The sequence below is a fragment of the Schistocerca gregaria genome, chromosome 9 (genome assembly GCF_023897955.1).
Source record: "Schistocerca gregaria isolate iqSchGreg1 chromosome 9, iqSchGreg1.2, whole genome shotgun sequence".
Classification (NCBI taxonomy): domain Eukaryota; kingdom Metazoa; phylum Arthropoda; class Insecta; order Orthoptera; family Acrididae; genus Schistocerca; species Schistocerca gregaria.
This window is the reverse complement of record NC_064928.1, coordinates 133502799-133526492: the sequence shown is the minus strand read 5'-3', so window position 1 is coordinate 133526492 and position 23694 is coordinate 133502799. Positions and strand designations below refer to the sequence as shown.

General features: G+C 38.7%; 1 protein-coding gene across 2 annotated transcripts in view; it reads left to right on the top strand.

The window, feature by feature from the left end:
• The first annotated feature begins 1367 nt into the window (after positions 1-1367).
• Positions 1368-23694, top strand: part of LOC126291800 (molybdenum cofactor biosynthesis protein 1) — a 135059-nt gene continuing 112732 nt past the window's right edge. The window contains exons 1-2 of one of the 2 annotated variants that reach the window (XM_049985497.1): positions 1368-2002; positions 2340-2451. In XM_049985497.1, coding sequence (XP_049841454.1) covers positions 1916-2002; positions 2340-2451 — 199 coding nt within the window. In that variant the 5' untranslated portion in view covers positions 1368-1915. The remainder of the gene's footprint in view (positions 2003-2339; positions 2452-23694) is intronic. The other variant, XM_049985498.1, reaches the window with a different exon arrangement.

Genomic DNA, 23694 nt, shown 5'->3' with positions numbered 1-23694 from the left:
TTGATGGATCTCATTTTCTGTATTTGTCGATATGAGGGTAGCATGCTCGATATTGCTCCTTCCATGGGTGGCAACACCATACACACTGTGATATGTATCACCCATAAGATCGTAGCCATGGATCCTACCTCTTCTTTCATAGTTGGAGCAAGTGCTTCCTGGATTAGAACTGCGGCAGTATCATTGTCTACTAGGACTTTAGACATGTACTCTCTTTCAGCTCGGCTAAAAACTTCTATTTTTAAATTTAATACTCGGATTGAAGAGCCAAGTCTTTTAATCAGTTGGTCCTGAAAAGGTCCACTTTTTAAAGCTTTTTGATTTTGGTTTGTCTGCACGTCTGTAGCCAGGAAATCCAATATGTGGTCTGGCTGCCTATTCGTTCTAGCTCATTTACCGTTACCCGGGCTGCACGTGTAGTTTTCCACTAAGGACGCGAGCTAGATTACACCCCAATGACTCATTAATATTATAGTCATAGGATACTACGATTTTTCGTTTTGTGAAGTGCACAGTTTTACGTTTCTGAGCATTTAAAGCGAGTTGCCAATTTTTGCGCCTCTTTGAAATCTTCTGTGCTACTCTGACGGTTTCGTAGTTCCTTTGAAAGTTAATGTGATTGTTGAGCTTCAGAATCAAGAGGTAATCGCGATGTGGCTGTTCTATCATGGCTTGTGACTAACGGAACTTTTGTGATAGAAATAAACGTATGCTTGAAGACAAATTTCGAACGGCATTTTCAATGAAAATATCAAAACAGCAGATAATTTTAATTTGTACACTTCTGTGTTAAAATCTTTCACAATTAAGACACTGGACTTTGCCAGTGTTTTAGACAGGCGGAATACATGCGCACATAGCAAATCACACTGTGGGTATTATAAATTTGAAATGTAAATCTAGTAACCAAAACGTAGTAGAGATAGCCATGTACTCCTTTGCAGCATTAAATCCATAGTTCAGAAGCAAGTACTTTCTTTCAATGGCATACCTAAAATAAGTGTAATATAAAAAAGGAGAAATGCCATTAATAATAAATTTCGGTGGATTTTCATTTCAGTGGTGGTAGCAAAACGGTACACTTTGTACTCTCCGACGCACAACGTAAGTTCGTTGTAGGCCAAATACATAAATGAGATTCGTCACTGCTAAGAGCTCTTATTAAACTAATAATCGAAACATTTATTTCACAGTCGCAAAATTTCTGCAGTGTAAGAATTCAAGTCATGTCAAAAAGAAGGTATGGTGCCATGGCTTGTTGAACTGCTACGTCAGAGTGACATGCAATGTCACGTTACCGCCTTTGCGTTTGTATCTTTGTGACGTCAGCGAGGTCTAATTACACTGGCTGTTAACTCTTTCTCTGTGAGGTGCAGCGTAGCGCCTGCGCAGAAGAGGGTGTGTTTTTTTTTTCCCCCTTCTTCTTCGTCTTTGTTGTTTACTTGTGTATCAGCTGACTTGGTGCTTTCAAAGGCCAAGTTTACGCAAAGAGGGAGAGGAGATGATAAGGCAGAGGACGAAAAGGGGGAACGACAAGCCCCGCAGAGAGAGTCTGCGTGCGACCATGAAAAGCCTGGGAAGAATAGAGACTAATTGGGAGAGCGACGCTGTTGCATATACACAACACGTCTGCTATCACTGCACAACTCGAATAACAGACCCACAGACTTCCCACGCGCCGTGAGAAAACAATTTCTTTACGTGTCGTCTATCGTGTCTCGTGTACGACTACCTACTGACGCTCTCAAAGTTTAATCCTTTCTAATCGTCGAGATTAAATTGGTGTTTTTCTTCGTCTGCAGTCCAAGATAAATGTACTCCTTTGTATGAGTGTATTCATGCAAGTGCTCTCCCGACTTCTGTTCAGAAAACTCGCTGCCTGTTACGAAACAAACGCATAGAAGAATTTCCTGTGATGTTACTGCGTATGCTGAAGCGCACAACATGCGTGTCCAGGAGTCTGTTTACAGATGCCAACAACTCGCAGATTTCTGCTGTCGGTGTAAGCATTTTAAAAATAACATTGTTTGCTAACAGTGGAAGAGATATCTGTTGCATAATATAAGAACGTTCACGCATCTTTTGAGTGTCATATATAGTTCTCAAGAGTGAAAAACTATGCCGGTTATCATTGAAATTAATGCATTCAGTGCTCTGTTGTGCATATTTATAACAGCTGTCTAACTGCTCGGACTTCGCTACCTTTTTTTGTCGTGTATGATAAATATTCGCCACAGTAATACAAAGTGAAGGTTACTATAGTGGGCAAGCCCTGTAAGACATCAAATTTGTTTTTAAGGGAATAGTTTTTAATATTAAACTTTTTTTTTTCATTTCAGGCCTTAGTGAAAGAGAAAGCGAGCGTTGAGGAACAAAACATACTGACAGATACTTTCGGGCGATATCACACATATTTACGGATATCACTGACAGAAAGATGCAATTTGAGATGTAAGTATCTTGTAACTCTAGTTTATAAACCGATGTTTACCATGGTAGCAGTAGGCTTTGTTAACATACTATATTTTTTAATATTTCCATTTGTTTCAGTACTCACAGAATAGGCAAAACATTTTGTGTGTCATTGAAACAAATACTTTTTTATATGAAATATTGCATACCTTCATTAAATTATGTAATATGGCGTAATCTTCTGGGGCATTGCAGCTAAGGTCAAAAAAGGTGTTCTATAGAAGTGTGCAATGAGAATATCATTTATAATTGGTAGCCAAATATCTTCTATAAACCTCTTCAGGGATTACAGATTCTTAAAAGTACATGCCAATATATATGCTCCCTAATGATATTTGTGGTTGTTGAACAACCAGAGTGAATTTGGGATGAACTCAACTTTTCACAAACTGAACTTTCTCAAATGTATAAAAAAAAGTACAAGAATGACTCGTTAGCCATTCTTACAATTTGAGATTTACAGTCAGTGTAAACACTATGAATGGTAATTCTAATATTGGTAGTAGACAGGCCCTAGCTTTTCCAACACATAAGCTGAGAGTAGAATGTGTAAAGCTACACATTTTCGAAATAGTTGTTTTTCTCCTAACATCCACAGGAATAGCTAACTGCAGAAAAACAACAGGTCAAAAATTTTCAAAATTTCTGTTATTGCAGAAGTCATAAAGTGCTTCTAGTAACTTGGTACAATTAACTGCTTACTGCAGAAAGAGATCATGTCCTAGACATGTTCCCTTTCTGTTGTGAACTGTGTGGAGAGTTTGGTATCATCAGGAAAAACTTGAGAAACCAGGATTGATATTACACTGTCAGTAAGGTGATAAAACTCATATTTGGATCATCACAGAAGAAAGACAAATTTACGTTGTTCTCATAAAAACAGTGAACTTCACAGACTACAATACTTGGTGGTCAAGACTCTACATAAAAGCTTCCTCTAGTAACAGTTCTTATGGAAAATGTGTTCCAAAGAGGCAAAAGATTTCTTTTGTCCTGTCAATCATGAATTTAGTTTCAATAAAGATACACCACCGATAGCTCAGTGTAAGATAAACATCAAAACTATGTGAACTGATAGATTTTATGTAAGAAATATTAAGGTGAATCTAGAACTACCCAAGGAACTAGCCTACAAAGCCAAACTACATATAATCTTAAAATGGATCATATGAAATAAAGTTAAATTTATGTTCTGGAAGAAAAGCTGCATTTTTGGAGTGAAATTATGTCTTATCTGACCACAAAGAGAGTGAGGAAGAGTATGATAAGCCCAGTGACTTAATTTGATATAATATTTATTACAATGTATTTAGTTTGAGGAAAATATGTAAAATAAATTTTCTTCCTCAAAATATAAATCTTTTAATTTATATTCCACATCTTTTGCTACAAGAAGGGAGTATGTCAAGTTGAAAATAAAAAGAAGGAAAAAAAATTGATCTACTGGGAACACAAAATGGATAAAAATTACGAAATTTAAATACCTTACAACAATATATTTATAGAAAAAGTGTTCAATAATTTTACGTTACGCTTTCTGTATAAAACAGTTTTTTGACTGGCCTGTAAACTTTGAATAAGCAGACTTGTTCCCTTTCTGCAGTTAAGTTTCCATATAATGTAATCCAGAAGTAATTAAAAAAAAATATTGTTTTCAGTAGATTGGCACTATTAATAATTTGTCATCAGTATACTTCACATAAATAGCTGACAATTGTGGCTACAGCCTTTTAGTGTAGCTTTAGTATGGCGTGACTCATTCCGCATTCGTAAAGGCTTTCCTTCCTGATCTGATTTATGGAATATAATTATGTTTGAATGAGTAAAATATAACACTGTAATACTTAAATTTAGTTTTTAAAGTTAAATGACTAGATCATTATCCTTACAGCGATTCTTAGGTGTCAGTAATAAGTTTTACACAAGCATTGAATTCAAGGATGCAACCATAACTGTCATGAAAACTATACACAATATTGTTAATTAATCAGTTAGCCAGTTTCATGTTCTGTGGATCGTTATGCACAATAAATTATAATGACATGGAACAAGTATTTTTACATTCATATTGCACATTAATTTTTAATGTTGCTACATTTCATCCACGCTAACAGAATAAATATAGTTGTTATCTTCATTTGCACATCTAAGAGTGTGATTGTCATCAAAGTATCTGTAGATGTTTACATATTATCCAAAGCTAAAGCAGAACAATATGAAAACAGTAGCTGCATAGCATAGCAGGAGTAAGAGTGGTGGCTTTCTCCGAAGTACCTGTTAGCTGTTTTTCTCCTGACATTCATTTTTTTTATATTTTTTGACTTTATCCCTCATCTTCATGGGGTCAGCATGTTAACCTGGATTTAGCTATGTTAGTGGTGGAGCGTGGCTAAAGTGCACTTTTGGTGTCAGCGGCTTTTCTGCTGCGTGTTGCTGTTGACCCTTCATTTCCATAAGCCATAGCCCATCAGATGATAGTGTACAGTAGCCAAAGAGAATCGTTGAATCTAATGAGTTGTTTCAGAAGATACGAGAGCACAATTTTAGCCTCCCCTCCGAGGGTCATGGCTCTTTTGTGAGTTCGTGCTTGGCAAACTTGAAGCCCTGAGCTATTGCGGGCCTTTCTTCCTTCCATGGCTTCATTCTCTCACGACTTGCTTTTTCGTTTTCACCTTTCCTTTTTGGCATTTATGGTTCCCCTTTGGGGTCTGACCTCCCCTTCTAAAGTTTCTCAGTGTAAATCATCTGGGTTGCCAGACAGCCATTTATGTGGCTGGTTTGCAACCTTGCTCCAGGTCATGTTTACCTCCTCTTTGTGTCAATGAGTCAGCAGTGACAAGTCCGATCCAATTATTTGCGCCACTAGCCGTGTTGATAGTTTTCTGGTTGGCACTTGGACCCTCATCTCTTTTGGTTGAGCAGTCCCAGCTTCTTGTTTGCAATGCCATCACTATCTGCTCTTTCACTGCTCTTTTTGCAGCTTAGGGATGTGACCTGCCCATTGCCCTCCTTTGTGTTGGTTTATCTGTTGGGCTCTGCCTTGCTTCTCTCCACCATGATTTCCATCTTCCCTCTCTGTCCTGTCCCTCACGTTCTCTCTCGAACACTCTTCCCACTCCCATCCCCCAATGTTCCTCGTTTCTGTATTCCAGTGGATCTCTTGTTTCTGTTGTTTGTTCCACCTGTTCCTGTCGCAGTTCTGGGACATGCTCTTGTTTTTTGCACCATAGGCTTTAAATTTGCTGATCACGTGGAATATGCCTTCATGTCTTCTGTTGGCATAGAATACCATCTCTTGCCTACCATGTCTTGGGTGGCCATCTATCAAGTCCTCTACTTCATTAAATGGTCCTCCCTCACACATATTTTGTTGTTTATGGACTAGATTAGTGGCCCTTAGGCTACCACTCAGGGTTTTTCCGCCACCCCTTGGTCTCTGCTATGCGTGACCTGCTCCGCAATCTTGACTGTGCTGCTCGTTCAGTTGATTTCCTGGCCACATGGGTATCCTGGGTAATGAGCTGACTAGTGGGGCTACGAACTACCCCCTATTCTCCCATTTTTGCTCAGTCATGGCCCCACTTTTGGAGGACCACACGCTCTGTGCCCCCCCCCCCCCCCCCCACTCCCTCTCGCACTTTTTCTTCTGCCTAATAAACTTAATAACTTCATGTGAATAAGGAATTCGCACCACATGGCATTCTTCCCTCCTCCTCCTCTCTTGGTGGGAATCTACCACCCTCTGCTGTCTTCGTATTGGCTGTATCAGGTTAACCCATAGTTTTGTACTACATATGAGCCATGCCCTTTGTAGCTCTGGAGCCTCCTTCATTGTGATCCATATTTTGGTGGACTGTCCTCTCTTCTGGCCCTTCCTTCTGGTATTAGAGTCCCTTGGTTAGCATAGGCCTTGGTTTGGGAGGCCTCTGGCCTTGCCTTCATGCCAGCCAGATTGCCCATCCCCCCCTCTTTTCCATACATTTTGTCTGGTATTTTGTGTCTTTTCTTTTGCCTTTTCCTGTGTCTTCATCCCCTGCTGCTGTTCATGTTGTTACACTCGTGGTGTGGGGCATCGGGATGGATCAGTAGCAGTGCTGGTGCCCCATTGTGTGCAGCACCTTTGGAGCATCCTGCTCTACCCCCCCCCCCCCCTCCCTCCTCCTCTCCTGCCTCCCATCCTCTCTGTTTGCCCATTTTCTGGACTGTGGTGTTTGTGTTGTTCCTCCCTCAGTTTCTGTCATCTTAGATCATGGGATCAAAGACCTCTTTGTTTGGTGCCCCCCCCCCCCCATCCCCCCAACTCAAATCTATTGTGAATTATAAGGTTGGTTACTGAATTTTGTATTTATTTCTTGTACTGTTTTTTTCGCAGGATGTAACAGGATTTCTTGAGATATCTTTTCATAATCCAATGTTATTATATGGTTGCGAGTGGGGGAAAGCTGGTTGTGGTGACTGACTGATTTGTAGTGTAGCTCAAGGTCTAGGTTAGGTTGAAATGTAACAGTTTGGTTGTGGGTTAGCAAAGCCAATGAATATGACTGGGGGTAAACTGGCTGTGGTGACAGACTGATCTGTAGCGTATCTCTACACCTACATCTTCACTTTGTAAAACCCTTGTGAAATGCTTGGCGGAGGGTACGTCTCATCATAACAATTATTAGCATGTGTTCCCTGTTTCATTCACATATGAAGTGCAGCAAGAATGATGTTTAAATGCCTTTCTGTGTGCTGTTATTAATCTGTTTGTTCTCCAGATTCCTATGGGAATGATACATAGTCATCATTTAAAACTGATACTTGAAATTTTGTAAGTAGGTTTTCTTAGGATAGTTTACACTTACTTTCAAGAGTCTACCAGTTCAGTTTCTTCAGTGTATCTGTAACACTTTCCCATGGGTCAAGCAACCATCTGTGTTGCCCTTCTTTATATATGTTCAGTATCACCTGCTGGTACTATTTAGTGTGGGTCCCACACACTGGAACTGTATTCTAGAACAGGTCTCATGAGCTATTTGTAAGCAATCACTTTTTTAGACAGACTGCATGTCTCCAGTATTCAACTAATAAACCAAAGTGTACGACTTGCTTTATCCATGACTGAGTCAGTGTGATCATCCCATCTCATACCCCTACAAAGTGTTACACCCAGGTATTTATATGAATTTTCAGTCGTAACTCATTGATATTATAGTCATAGGATGCTGCATTTTTCTTTTGTGAAATGCTTAATTTTCCATTTCTGAATATTTACAGCATGTTGTCAATCGTTGTGCCACTTTGATATCTTATCAAGATCTGATGGAATGTTTAATGCAGCTTCTTTCAGACAGTACTTCAGTATATATAGCTACATCATCTGCAAAAAGTCTGAGATTACTAATAGTATTGTCTGGAAGGTCATTAACATACTGTTTTGCTTGGCAGGAGAGCCAACACCATGTTACTAGAGGAGGCCGAAAGGCACGCATTTTAGCTCACGCAGGCTGGCGTTAGGTTTGGAACGGAACAAGGAAATTAGACTTTAGAAAAACGGACCTAGCTGGTGGAATACTTAACTTTAATCCATTAATGACGAACGTTGCTCTTGACATTACATGATTCACAGTATCGATACTAACTGATAATGACGCCTTGCTAGGTAGTAGCAGATGACGTAGCTGTAGGCTATGCTAAACTATAGTCTCGGCAAATGAGAACATAAGTAGACAGTGAACCATCGCTAGCAAAGTCGGCTGTACAACTCGGGCAAGTGCTAGGAAGTTTCTCTAGACCTGCCGTGTGGCGGCGCTCGGTCTGCAATCAGTGATAGTGGCGACACGTGGGTCCGACGTATACTACCGGACCGTGGCCGATTTAAAGGCTACCTCCTAGCAAGTGTGGTGTCTGGCGGTGACACGACACATACAACAACAGTAACAGGATGCACCTGACTCTCCATCTACATTGGTTAATGATTCTCCATCCAAGGTAACTTTTTGTGTCCTCCCTACCAAAAAATCCTCAGTCCAGTCACAAATTTCACTTGACACCGTATATGGCCATAGTTCTGATAATTTGTTAGAGGTTAGGCTGGAATGTTACAGTTCGGTTGTGAGTTGATGAAGCCATCTAATGTGACTAGAGGAAAACTGCCAGTGCTGATGGGCTAACCTGTATGTATATCTGTGTTTTCTACAGAAATGAAAACTAGATGTACAGTGAGTGACACAGACTTAGTTTCACCTTTCTAAACCTCATACAATCTAAATGATTAGACTTTAAAGGATGGCAATTGCACTGCAGTTTCTCTTGTAATATGCCAGGCAAGCGTTGCCAGCGACTCACACAGTGGGCAGTAATGCACATTCCATAAAAGTAAACAAACATAACTTTCAATACAGTTAATTTATTTATATGGCACATATATGTTTCTTCTAAAGAAATGTAAACTAGAGGTACAGTTTAGTGACAAGATATGGTTCTAGTGTCATAAACACAATTGTTAGTGGCATATAGCCCACAGAAACTTCAAGTTTGTGCATGACTTCAAGCATGGAAAATGCACTCACAGTTATCCAGTAATGTCACATCAGATGATATAGTTAACTGTAGCTGAGCTCCTCTTGACATCACATTTGTGAAGCTTTGCCAGTTCTCAACCACACTATCCCTTACAACCTAACCTATACCTCAGGCTACACTAAAAATCAGTCCAGTTTCACCACCTTCAGTTCAAGAAAGTAGAAAAAAAAAAAATGACCTGCTGTGGCCAGTTGAGACAACTGTTTGTGATCCAATATAACCAGAAACAATCTTAAAAGGCTGTTGATTTGATTTAATGTTGGCAGTTGGAACGTGTTGCCCTTTTTTGTGTCTTACTGAATATGTATAACTATCCTCCCATTGATTTTTCAAAACAAATGCAGTGCTAATTTATGCACCACAAATGAAAAGTGCCTATGCTAGCAGTGCCTGTTAGCAGGATGGACTGCGAGTCTTTAATTGATAGCCTTCAGTAGTGATTTTTCTGGTTTTCTCAGCATTATTCATCAGTGATGTGCTTCCAGGTGTCCTGTCGAATTATTGCTTCTGTTTATGCACAAAATTTTGATGATTGAACCAACAGTGATGTGCTGCAAGTCATGCTATTATTATGCTTGTTGTTGGACTCCGATCAACAGTCTGGTTGGAGTCCAGGCAGTGAGTACACATAGCAGCAAAACTTGCGGCACCTGAAGTAGATGGCTGGGTTGATGATCAAAATTTTGTGTGTAAAGTGGAAGCAATAACCGTGCAGGTCAGCTGGAAGCATGTCATTGACTCTCAGAAGGGAGATTTCCAAGTACTGCCAGTAGACACATTTGAAAGTAGAAGTAACTATCCCTAGCTTTCTGAACTGCTAGTTCCTAACTAAAAGATATATAGATTATATAATGGTAAGACAGAGATTTAAGAATCAGGTTTTAAATTGTAAGACATTTCCAGGGGCAGATGTGGAATCTGGCCACAATCCATTGGTTATGAACTGTAGATTAAAACTGAATAAACTGCAAAAAGGTGGGAATTTAAGGAGATGGGACCTGGATAAACTGAAAGAACGAAAGGTTGTAGAGTTTCAGGGAGAGCATAAGGGAACAATTGGCAGGAATGGAGGAAAGAAATACAGTAGAAGAAGAATGGATAGCTCTGAGGGATGAAGTAGTGAAGGCAGCAGAAGATCAAGTAGGTAAAAAGACAAGGGCTAGTAGAAATCCTTGGGTAACAGAAGAAATATTGAATTTAATTGATGAAAGGAGAAAATACAAAAATGCAGTAAATGAAGCAGGCAAAAAGGAATACAGACGTCTCAAAAATGAGATCGACATGAAGTGCAAAATGGCTAAGCAGGGATGGCTAGAAGACAAATGTAAGGATGTAGAGGCTTAACTCACTAGGGGTAAGATAGATACTGCCTACAGGAAAGTTAAAGAGACCTTTGGAGAAAAGGAACCACTTGATCAATATCAAGAGCTCAGATGGAAACCCAGTTCTAAGCAAAGAGGGGAAAGCAGAAAGGTAGGAGTATATAGAGGGTTTATACAAGGGTGATGTACTTGAGGACAATCTTATGGAAATGGAAGAGGATGTAGATGAAGATGAAATGGGAGATAAGATACTGCATGAAGAGTTTGACAGAGCACTGAAAGACCTGAGTCGAAAGAAGGACCCGGGAGTAGACAACATTCCATTAGAACTACTGACGGCCTCGGAAAAGCCAGTCCTGACAAAACTCTACCATCTGGTGAGCAAGATGTATGAGACAGGCGAAATACCCTCAGACTTCAAGAAGAATATAATAATTCCAATCCCGAAGAAAGCAGGTGTTGACATATATGAAACTTACCGAACTATTAGTTTAATAAGTCACAGCTGCAAAATACTAAAGCGAATTCTTTACAGACGAATGGAAAAACTGATAGATGCCGACCTCGGGGAAGATCAGTTTGGATTCTGTAGAAATGTTGGAAAATGTGAGGCAGTACTAACCTTACGACTTGTCTTAGAAGAAAGATTAAGAAAAGGCAAACCTACGTTTCTAGCATTTATAGACTTAGAGAAATCTTTTGACAGTGTTAACTGGAATACTCTTTCAAATTCTGAAGGTGGCAGGGGTAAAATACAGGGAGCGCAAGGCTATTTACAATTTGTACAGAAACCAGATGGCAGTTATGAGAGTCGAGGGGCATGAAAGGGAAGCAGTGGTTGAGAAGGGAGTGAGACAGTATTGTAGCCTCTCCCTGATGTTATTCAATCTGTATGCTGAGCAAGCAGTAAAGGAAACAAAAGAAAAATTCAGAGTAGGTATTAAAATTCATGGAGAAGAAATAAAAACTTTGAGGTTCGCCGATGACATTTTAATTCTGTCAGAGACAGCAAAGGACTTGGAAGAGCAGTTGAACGGAATGGACAGTGTCTTGAAAGGAGGATATCAGATGAACATCAACAAAAGCAAAACGAGGATAATGGAATGTAGTCAAATTAAATCGGGTGATGCTGAGGGAATTAGATTAGGAAATGAGACACTTAAAGTAGTAAAGGAGTATTGCTATTTAGGGAGTAAAATAACTGATGATGGTCGAAGTAGAGAGGATATAAAATGTAGACTGGCAATGGCAAGGAAAGTGTTTCTGAAGAAGAGAAATTTGTTAACATCGAGTATAGATTTATGTATCAGGAAGTCGTTTCTGAAAGTATTTGTATGGAGTGTAGCCATGTATGGAAGTGAAACATGGGTGATAAATAGTTTGGACATGAAGAGAATAGAAGCTTTCGAAATGTGGTGCTACAGAAGAATGCTGAAGATTTGATGGGTAGATCACATAACTAATGAGGAGGTATTGAATAGAATTGGGGAGAAGAGGAGTTTGTGGCACAACTTGACTAAAAGAAGGGACCGTTTGGTAGGACATGTTTTGAGGCATCAAGGGATCACAAATTTAGCATTGGAGGGCAGTGTGGAGGGTAAAAACCGTAGAAGGAGACCAAGAGAGGAATACACTAAGCAGATTCAGAAGGATGTAGGTTGCAGTAGGTACTGGGAGATGAAGAAGCTTGCAGAGGATAGAGTAGCATGGAGAGCTGCATCAAATCAGTCTCAGGACTGAAGACCACAACAACAGCAGTTCCTTCATTTGACAGGAAACAGGGAGTGGTGTGGGAAGGTTGGAAAGAGGAGCACATCAGTCACACCCCAGACGGAGAGCGATGGGAGACTGTGGTAGTTTACATTCAGTGTAGATGCTTTATGTAGAGGGCTTTGAAATATTCATTCTGTTAATCAACTACAGGGTGTGTCCGAGACTCTCAAGTTCAGATGCGACACCATGAAGGGAGGCCACGGTAGTTTTGAAGGTGGGGGCGCAGTGATTTAAAGCTGAGAGTAGTGATGTCTCTTCCCTTTCTGTCTCAGCAGCGACAATGCATTGGCTGAAGGAGCGAAGTGCATTTGTCGTAGAGGCCTATTATTTTTTTTTGTAATGGGTGGTCAATTATTCCTGCCCCAAGTTCCATTCTTGGCCAGCAAGCAGTTGTTTTGCCGATGGTGTAGCATAGCTGTTATTTCTAATATGAGGCTAATGTATATAGTAGTAGTTTGACTGTGTAGCTTCCCCAGTGCTCTTCTGGCCTTCTTCACTAAAGCTGTATAACCTTGAAAAATCTATTTTACAGCACATTGGTGAATAAACTTTTCACACTATTTGTGGCTTAAGATGCGATATATTTTCTTCCATTTAAAGACACGTAAATCTTATATTAAGAGAACATCTTAATGATTCTGTATAAAAGATCAGCATTAGCTCAAAAGGTCATCTGTCTTTCATTACAACATTCTTCTATGGTTGGTGTGGGATAAGTCTACACATCTCAAGGACATGATGGCAATCCATAGAATACTTACTCCATGTCCAAGCATGTATTTCCTTTCGTTAGTTGCTGCGACCGTTCCACCATGCTGAAGAGGCGCATCATCCCTCAATGTGGCTCAGTACATGCACAACATCTGCACGTTTATACCAAGCATATATGTTGTTATTTTCTTACTACATGAACAACTTTTTTTTGTGAGTGGCATTCATCAGTAATAATATGTAGGGATGCGTATCACTTCTCTAGAGCGCTATGTATCAGTAATGCTAACATCATCTTGGTAGCTATTTCGAGAATTAAAGTTTCAAGAACCGACTTTCAATGATGTCTCTAGGAATTTACTACAACCCCCTACATATTGCTCCTATAGGGATCATAAGGACAAGACTAGATTAATTACAGCAAGCACAGAGGCATTTAAACAATCATTCTTCCCGTGCTCCATATGTGAGTGGAACAAAATTGGAGGTACTTTCTGCCACGCACTTCACAGTGGTTTGCAGATGTAGATGTAGATTTAGAATTGTAAATGTCCAAAGAAGAAGTATGGGTCTAGTACAGCCTGTGACATTGTAATAAAATGTCAGAGAAGTAAGGCAGTATTATGAAATAATTGCTACATGACCACAGACATGTGTATGAGAGCTGAATTTGTGTGTGTGTGTGTGTGTGTGTGTGTCTTTATTCTGATGAAGCTGTTTGTCTGAAAGCTTTGTTTGACAGTCTTTTTGTTGTGCCTTTCTGCTATCTCCACTATATGGTGAGTAGCAACTGTACTTTTCATAATAGTATCATTATTCCAACCTCGATCTTCCACAGCAGTAGGACAACCTTTTTTGCGATCTCTTTGATGCTCGGCGCACCACCTGCAACTGGCTTTTGAATTTCTGATAGCTCATCAAAGCGAATTCTTGAAGCTGATCTCAAATAGCCATTTTTTAATCGGGATATCCAATACCCATTGTTTACACTAATTGTCCAAGGAGCCTTGCACACTTGAAGAAGAATGTGTATTGAGCAATAGCTTGGCACTCATCACTATGCCTGAAAAAGGCAACCTCGGTTTGAGAAAATGAGTATATCAGTGTATTGACCATACGGGTTTTTTGTATTTGACATAATTTTTAAAAATTTATAATTTAAATTTCCAACTATCAAAAGCACAAAATAAATTGAAAAAAAAATTATTTGGTCTTCTGTACCAGCAAGTTTTGTTGTTTTTGACCTGTACCACAGTCAAATGCAAAGAAATGCCTTTGTGAATAGTGCAAGTGCTTATGGGAATATTTTAATAAATGGGACAGGAAGCTTCCATACAATTTCTTTTTTTGATGACATACTCTTATTTTTCAACAAATTGACAGATAACTCTATACACTTTCACCAGTGGTAAACAATTTTCACAAATCAGTCGTGAAAGAACAGTACCTCGTGACTCCTCAAACTGGTCTCCACCACCATCTGGATTTCCTTATTGAAGACCTATATGTATCTACAAGACATTTCTTTATCTTATGGAACTGATTAAATCACCATCAGATTTCAGTCACTAACTTTCTCCTCTGAATTTTAAAATATGTTGTTGACGCTCACCTTCATACAGAGAAATGATCATCGTAAAAAATTAGAGAAATCAGTACTCATTTGGAAAGATTTAAGCGTTCATTTCATCCTACATGGTGTAAGAGTGGAATGATAGGGAAATATTCTGAAGATGGTGATATTCTGAAGGTGGTGAAGGGTGTGATAAAAGACAAAATGGTCCATATTAGGCTGTATCTTTGTATAATTTATTTGTTGTGTGATTAGCCAATTTTGACTACTGTGTCATTATCAAACACATATATATATTAACATTGTGCACTATGTCGCACGCATTTTGGCATACGTTATCCAAATACATTAACCAAAACCGCATGTGTGATTTGCACATCATATGATATGGTCTTGTAATGAAAGGACAGTGCGTTCATCCTCAAGTTATACTGTATATTGACTGTTTCATGTGTAGCTTCACATGTGGATTGATAATGTAATTTGTGTGCTACACTGTGTGCAATGTAGTGAATGTTAATGTATATGTGATTGATAATTACAATGGAATCAAAATTAGCGAATTGCACAACAAATAAAGAATACAAAGCTACAGCATACAATAGACAATGTTTTCTTTTATGTAATTTCTGAAGGCTGTGGACCCAAATATAACCGAGACTTAACTCTGAATCTGAGAGATGTCATGTAGATGACTGTTACGGGGTGCCAAACCCGATCTGTGTGATGGATGTAGAATGTCATATATTTCAACCTCCTTATGTCTTCCTCGATTGTGTGCGAGTTTTTGTGGCCTAACATTGTCTTGTTGCTACAGAATTCCAATTCTGCCACCACTTTCCTGCCAAATGATGTACTGATTCACCTGAATTAGCCTATGAACTTTCCTATTGTGAAACTCTTTGGTTGTTGATGAAGTTGCCACTAGCAGTACCTCAGTGTACTCAGTGCTGCAGATTAACATCTCACAGTCATTATCACTGACAGCTGTCAGTCTTCAGTAAATAAGTGGAGCATTACCTTCTGCTGGGAGCCACTTGATGTAGCACATTGCTTCAGCACAAATGATCAGCTCTCCTTGTACAGCTCATTTTGGCCTCACTAACAGCACAAATATTCATTTGCAGTTACTGTTGCACGGACTCGGTGCAACATATTGCAACCAGCTATGTGCCAGTGCTACCATGTGCTCAGGAAATCATGAAATGGATGAATTATTTGTTGTTCATATCCTTATAATATGAAAATATGTTGTGTCACATTGTAATATAACTGAAGCAGACTACTTGAGACTGAGTGTCACAGTGCAGAGGTAACCCAGTGAACTAGTATTCATGAGGACGGGAGTTCATATCCCTGTTCAGCCATCCAAATCTACATTGTACATGGTTTCCCTGCATCAGTTAACATAAATAGTGGGCTGATTGTTTTGAAAGAGCACAGATGATTCCCTTCTCCTATCTGAGCTTGTGCTCTGTCCCTAATGACCTTGTCATCAACAGTTCATTAAACCCTAATCTTCTTTCCTTTTAACTGTTTTGACTTAATGCAAATTCTGGTATATGAATAAAACACAGCACATGGAGGTAAATGCTATATGCGGTGGGGGGAAGAACAAAGAAAAATAATGGTGGGTGTGTAAAATGTAGTACATTTGAAGTTGAATCTTGTTGGTAATGGTGTTAGGAGGTGTTGGAAAGTGAGTGTAAGAACTGAGGTGCTTGGGGCTAAGTAATGTTGAGTCACATTAAGTAAATTATACAGGAGAGACAGGTGAATGTTCAAAAAGTTTCATAAATCAGCTGATCGACATAAGAGGTATGTATATTGTATTATGAGGTACTCAATACTTTAAGGTATTCTTTTCATATGCAATAGGGCATTCTGAAGTACTGCACATAGTGAAAACAAATACAACGAATACATATAATTTTATGACTGGTCATAATATATCACCAAAGTTTCTTCAGTGATCATAATTGACACTGCTCTCAGTGTAATCTAAGACACTACCATCAGTTAAATCAGTTTCATCAGCCTGCTTTCTGGTTTCATACTGAGTTGGAGACAAATAATACCCATGATGTGCCTGAGGTGTTTATGCAGCCCTACTGATGGGTTTTATGCAGCCTGCAACTCCTTCAAATACCATATGCAAGATTTTGATATTCCTTCTCTTGATATATGCAAACTTTTAGTCCTATGTGAAAAATGAACAGGATACTTTTGTAGGAAATTTAATGTAGTTAAATTTTGCACTGGAATACATTTTTGCTGGAGGCTGTAGTTTCTGAATTATTCAAGAGAAATACATTACGACCTCTTCCGAAAACATATCCTAGCACAAAATTTAACTACATTAAATTTCCTATAAAAATGCTGTTCATTTTCTTCTCTAGGGCTAATAGTTTGCATGGCAGGTTGCATAAAAGCCATAGACTGGGGCAGCTGTCTCATCCTGTATAGGCAAGCAGACATATGACATTAGGAAGTTTATTACGCTGTACAGATATACACTTATGGTATTTTGGTGTTAAGGTCATAATCTGTGTTATCTGTATAGGATGGCCATGCTTCTTGACTTTAATTTCACAGAAGTCTCTGTGAACAATGTGTTTCAGGATCTGAAGCCAAAAATTTGAACACTATAGCTTCTGAGGAGCTAATGGAGTCCACCCTTTGCTGTATTTCCTTTTTACATAAGGAAAAAAAAGGGGGGTGACCCTACGGAACTACACTTAAGAGTACGACAATTTAACAGACATATAAACCCTATAGTAGGCACAAGGTAATGCCCATCACAAATGCAAGAATCGTTTATGTTTAATGGACTCTAGATAACTATCTTAGAGATTGTCCCATAGTTCATGATTTCATAAAATATTAGTATTATTTAAGAGTAAACAATGGAAAATCAAGGTTGAAACAACAACACTATTACCAGGTGTACTGGTCTGAAATGAGGGTTTTTTTTGTGAAAATGAAACACTAATTTTGAATTGAAAAGTAAAAAAAAATTATTCGAAGTACTGACCATTGCTGCTTTCTATACATTTAGACCACCTTTCTGGCAATCTGTGGACACCACGCCAATAGAAATATTCATCTTTTGAAGCAAACCAATCAGAAACCCAATTTTCGACTTCTTCATAGGAATTGGAAGTGTTTTTCAGCCAATGGACGTCCCATTGATGAAAAGAAATAGTAGTTGGAAGGGGCCAAGTCTGGTGAATATGACGGGTGGTGTAGCAGCTACCAGCCAAGTGTTTTGATTGTATCCTGAACCAGTTTTGCTTTGTGTGCAGGTGCACTATCGTGTAAAAAAATTACTTTGCCATGTCTTCTGGCCCATTCTGGTCTTTTTTCGATCAATGCATAGTTTGAATTGATCATTTGTTGTCTGTAGCGATTAGTATTCACAGTTTCACCGGGTTTTAGAAGCTCATGATACACCACACCTTTCTGATCCCACCAAACACAGAGCATTGTCTTCTTGCCGAATCGATCTGGTTTTGCGGTCGATATTGATGGTTGCCCCAGATAAACCCATGATTTTTCCCATTTAGGATTCTTAAAATAAATCAATTTTTCATCGCCAGTAACAATTCGATCCAAAATTGATTTTCTTTCGTGTCTTTGAAGCAAAATTTGACAAATGGTTTTTCGCTCTTCCATCTGTCTTTCATTCAATTCATTTGGCACCCATTTTACACACTTTTGGGTCTTTCCCAAAGCTTTCAAACGGTCAGAAATTGTTTGTTGTGCAACATTTAGCATTGCTGCCATTTGCTTCTGACTCAACGTATCATCTTCATCCAATATTGCTTTCAACTCGGCATCTTCGAACCTTTTTTGTGGTCTTCCACGTTCTTCATTTCTTACATCAAAATCATTATTTCTGAGCTGTTGAAACCATCTTTTTGCATGTTGCTTCTGATAGAGCATGATCACTATATGCCTCGACGAGCATTCGATGCGACTGAGTCACAGCTCTTGTACAAGATAAGTAATTTAAGTAGTAATAAACTGTTTTTTAACACTTTAAACTAATTTATTACGTTAATTATAGTGCTCTGCAAGCATACCATTAAAGGTTTTTGTCTTACTCGCGTATTTTCACAGTAATCACGTAAAGTTCATTTTGTTTACATATCGCGGCCAGGCCGAACTTTTGAGTTTTCAGATTAAACTTCATACCGCAATCTGAAGTGCATTTACTGATAGTTTAGTGTGCTAAATACGTTTGCTGCCCATTTATATCTGTAGAGTATCGTCATCTCTTAAGTAATTTCCAGTAAAAAACTTCTGAACCACTGTTTACATAGTCGCGAGTAGGCCTAATTTTTCGTACACGTATTTTCATTGTTTTCCGGTAACTTAATTGTCTTTCTGTCACTAAAATAGATTTGTACCATAAGTGTAAAGTGCCTGACGTGCCGTAGGATCGTTAGCTCCGGGGTCTGGTGTGATGGATGTAGTAACTTTTTTCATTGGGGCGACTGTAGTGGCGTGGGAATTGGGAAAATGAGCGAGACTCATCAGTGGTTCTGTAGGCTATGCAGTAGAGATAGGAAGATTGTGGAACAGGAGGGGAAAATTGCTGCCCTTCAGGCTGAGTTAGATGAGGCTAGGCGAGAACTGGGCAGGTTAAGGGGGGAGAAGGGTAAACAGGGGTGGGAAGTGGCAACAGGCATGAGGAACAGGCCAAGAAATTCTTCTGACCGCTTTGCTATTGATGTACAAAATAGGTTTGACCTGTTGCCTCAGTCAGAAACTGATGAGCCTCTCACAGAAGTAGATGTACACAGGGCTCAACAAGCTTTCAGCAGCAAATTGATTAAGAATGTAGGGAAGTCTGCAAAGAGAAAGAAAGTCTTGTTGCTAGGTAGTTCGCATGCTAGGGGTGTGGGCCAACTTCTGCAGGATGAATTAGGGTTGGATTACCAGGTCACAAGTTTTTTCAAACCTAGTGCTGAACTTGGGCAGGTTACAGAGGATTTAGGTTCACTATGTAAAGGTTTTACTAAGGAAGACACCGTGGTTATTGTGGGTGGGCCGGGCAACAGTATTGACAGAGATCCGGGGTACAGCATAGAGTGTGACCTGGCAAATATTGCATCGGCATCGAATCATACCAGTGTTGGGTTTGTGTCGGTTCTGGAGCGCCACGACCGACCTCATTTGACCTCTTCTGTCAGGAGAGTTAATTTGGAGTTGGAACGGCTACTTGGATCTGATGCGGGGTCACACATTGGTGTGGTTCGTGTTGATTCACTCTGTAGGTGGGACTATACTAGACATGGCCTACACCTCAACAGGAAAGGGAAGGGTAAACTGGCTTGGCTGATAGCAGGAAATTTAAAGGGGGGAGGAACTACATCTCATGGTGGAAACTCTTTTTTAGTGTAATATCAGTGTCCAGTGGGAAACTCAGCCATGCAAGTACTAAAGATGTCAAAAAAGTTCAAGATAGTTGCAAAAGTAAAATGAAAAATGTTAGTATATTTCATCAAAATATTGGGGGATTGAACAATAAAATTGATGAGCTTCTGCTTTGTTTAGAAGATATAGAAACTGAGAATGTAATAGATGTACTATGCCTGTCTGAGCATCACATTGTCACTGATATGCAAAAGGTTAGCATCAATGGGTACAAATTAGCTGCACATGTAAGTAGAGATAATATGATGAGAGGAGGAGTTGCCATATATGTCAAAAGCTTCCACAGTGCAAAAAATTTAGAAACTAAAAAATTTTGTGTAGAGCAACATATGGAAGCATGTGCCACTGAACTTAAACTAAAGGATGGCACTTTCATAATTGTAACAGTGTATAGGTCCCCCTCAGGGAATTTCCAGCTATTTCTGGAAAACTTGGATGCTTTGTTGTGCTATCTGTCAGACAGGGGGAAGCAAATTATCATTTGTGGGGATTTCAATGTTGATTCCCTGAAAGAGTGTAATAGGAAGAATGACCTTTTAGTATTACTCAGTTCTTTCAATTTGAGCTCCGTCATTGATTTTCCTACTCGGATAACAAAGAACAGCAGTACATTGATAGATAACTTTTTTATAGACCAAGATAAGTTTAAGGACATAAATGCTTATCCTGTTGAGAATGGTCTTTCAGATCATAGTGCACAGCTAGTTACAGTACATGACATAGCTCCATGCAGTATAATAAATCAGACTTTCAAAGCAGTGCGTTCAATTAACAATATAAATATTGCAAACTTTAGGGAAAGCCTACAGCAGCTAGACTGGGATGAAGTGTATAAGGAACCCGATGCAAACTTGAAATATAACTTATTTCACAATACATTTTTAAGGGTATTTGAAAATTGTTTTCCCAAGAAAATAGTTAAACATAATTCCAAGAAAACATATAAAAAACCTTGGCTAACTAAAGGAATAAGAATATCTTGCAACCGCAAAAGAGAACTGTATCTAACAGCAAGATGGAGTACTGACCCCGAAATTGTTCAATATTATAAAAACTATTGTGCGGTACTAAGAAAAGTTATTAAAAAGTCCAGAAGCATGTGTATCATGTCTGAGATCAGTAACTCTGATAATAAAATTAAAGCAATTTGGAATATTATTGAAAGGGAAACAGGGCAACCAAGAGCACAGGAAGACTTTAGTGCAATAAAATTGAATGACAAGTGCACTAACAAACAATCAGAAATTGAAAATATTTTGAATAATCATTTTTTAAATGTTGTGGAGAAAATAGGATCTAGATCTTCACTAGAAGAGGCAAGGCTATTAATAGAAGAGGCCATACCTGCACAGTTTGAAACAGCTGTAATTCCACCAACCTCTCCCTCTGAAATCAGTAAAATAATAAACTCACTGAAAAGTAAAAGCTCTTACGGAATTGATGGCATTTCCAGCAAAGTACTTAAAGCTTGTTCCCCACAGATAAGTAGAATTCTCAGCCACGTATGTAATAGCTCTTTGGAGCAGGGTGTTTTCCCTGATAGACTGAAATATGCCATTGTAAAACCATTGCATAAAAAGGGGGATATGTCGGATGTCAACAACTACCGCCCAATCTCTCTTCTGACAGCTCTATCAAAAATTTTTGAGAAAGTAATGTATTCAAGAGTAGCCTCCCATATTTGTAAAAATAAAGTACTAACAAAATGTCAGTTTGGTTTTCAGAAAGGCTTTTCAACAGAAAATGCTATATATGCTTTCACTGATCAAATATTAAATGCTCTGAATAACCGGACATCACCCATTGGTATTTTTTGTGATCTCTCAAAGGCCTTTGATTGTGTAAATCATGGAATTCTTTTAGATAAGCTAAATCATTATGGTTTGAGTGGGGCAGTGCACAAATGGTTTAATTCATACTTAACTGGAAGAATGCAGAAAGTTGAAATAAGTGGTTCGTGTAATGTTAAAACAGCTGATTCCTCAAACTGGGGTGCTATCAAGCACGGGGTCCCACAGGGTTCGGTCTTAGGTCCTTTACTGTTCTTGATATACATTAATGACTTACCATTCCACATTGATGAAGATGCAAAGTTAGTTCTTTTTGCTGATGATACAAGTATAGTAATAACATCCAAAAACCAAGAACTAAGTGATGTAATTGTAAATGATGTTTTTCACAAAATTATTAAGTGGTTCTCAGCAAACGGACTCTCTTTAAATTTTGATAAAACACAGTATATACAGTTCCGTACAGTAAATGGCAAAACTCCAGTAATAAATATAGAATTTGAACAGAAGTCTGTAGCTAAGGTAGAATTTTTAAAATTTTTAGGTGTGTCCATTGATGAGAGGTTAAACTGGAAGCAACACATTGATGGTCTGCTGAAACGTCTGAGTTCAGCTACGTATGCTATTAGGGTTATTGCAAATTTTGGTGATAAGAATCTCAGTAAATTAGCTTACTATGCCTACTTTCATTCACTGCTTTCGTATGGCATCATATTCTGGGGTAATTCATCGTTGAGTAGAAAAGTATTCATTGCACAAAAACGTGTAATCAGAATAATTGCTGGAGCCCACCCACGGTCATCCTGCAGACATCTATTTAAGGATCTAGGGATCCTCACAGTAACCTCACAGTATATATATTCCCTTATGAAATTTGTTGATAATAATCCAACCCAATTCAAAAGTAATAGCAGTGTGCATACCTATAACACCAGGAGAAAGGATGATCTTCACTATGCAGGGTTAAATCTGACTTTGGCACAGAAAGGGGTAAATTATGCTGCCACAAAAGTCTTTGGGCACCTACCAAACAGCATCAAAAGCCTGACAGATAGCCAACTAACATTTAAAAATAAATTAAAAGAATTTCTAGATGACAACTCCTTCTACTCATTGGCTGAATTTTTAGATATAAAGTAAGGAAAAAAAAAAAAAAAAAAAAAAAAATCTTAATCATTAGTGTCATGCAATATTTTGTGTAATGTAATTTCTTGTACAGACATCTTTTATTAACCTGACACGTTCCACATCATTACGAAGTGTCGTATTCATGATCTATGGAACAAGTATTAATCTAATCTAATCTAATCTGTAGCACTTTTTTTCAAATGAAAACAAAAAATTAATGCTTTCTGCAAATCGTCAACTTTCTGGTACAAAATTTGACATTGTAAACACGATGAAAACATATTATGTTGTTTGTTCCATGACTTGATGTATACTAAATATCTTTGACAGATGTCATACAAACAAAAATTAAGGCTTGTTCACAACAAATGTTCCCTATAGACACATTTGTATCTTAATGCTCATTTCATACCGGTACACCTGGTATATAAAAGATAGATTGCTACTCACCATATAGAGAAAATGTTGCAGACAAGCACAACAAAAAGACTGCTGTACGTTTAATATATATATATAAACAAAGATTCCAAGACTTACCAAGTGGGAAAGCGCCGGTAGACAGGCACAATAAAATAACACACACACACAAAATTTGTAGCTTTCGCAACCAACGGTTGCTTCTTCAGGAAAGAGGGAAGGAGAGGAAAAGACGAAAGGATGTGGGTTTTGAGGGAGAGGGTAAGGAGTCATTTCAATCCCAGGAACGGAAAGACTTACCTTACGGGGAAAAAGGATAGGTATATAGTCGCGCGCACTCACACACACACACACACACACACACACACACACACACACACACACACAGCAATATGTCTGCTTGTGTCTGTATATGTATGGATGGATATGGATGTGTGTGCGTGCTTGCACCTATCCTTTTTTCCCCCTAAGGTAAGTCTTTCCGCTCCCGGGATTGGAATGA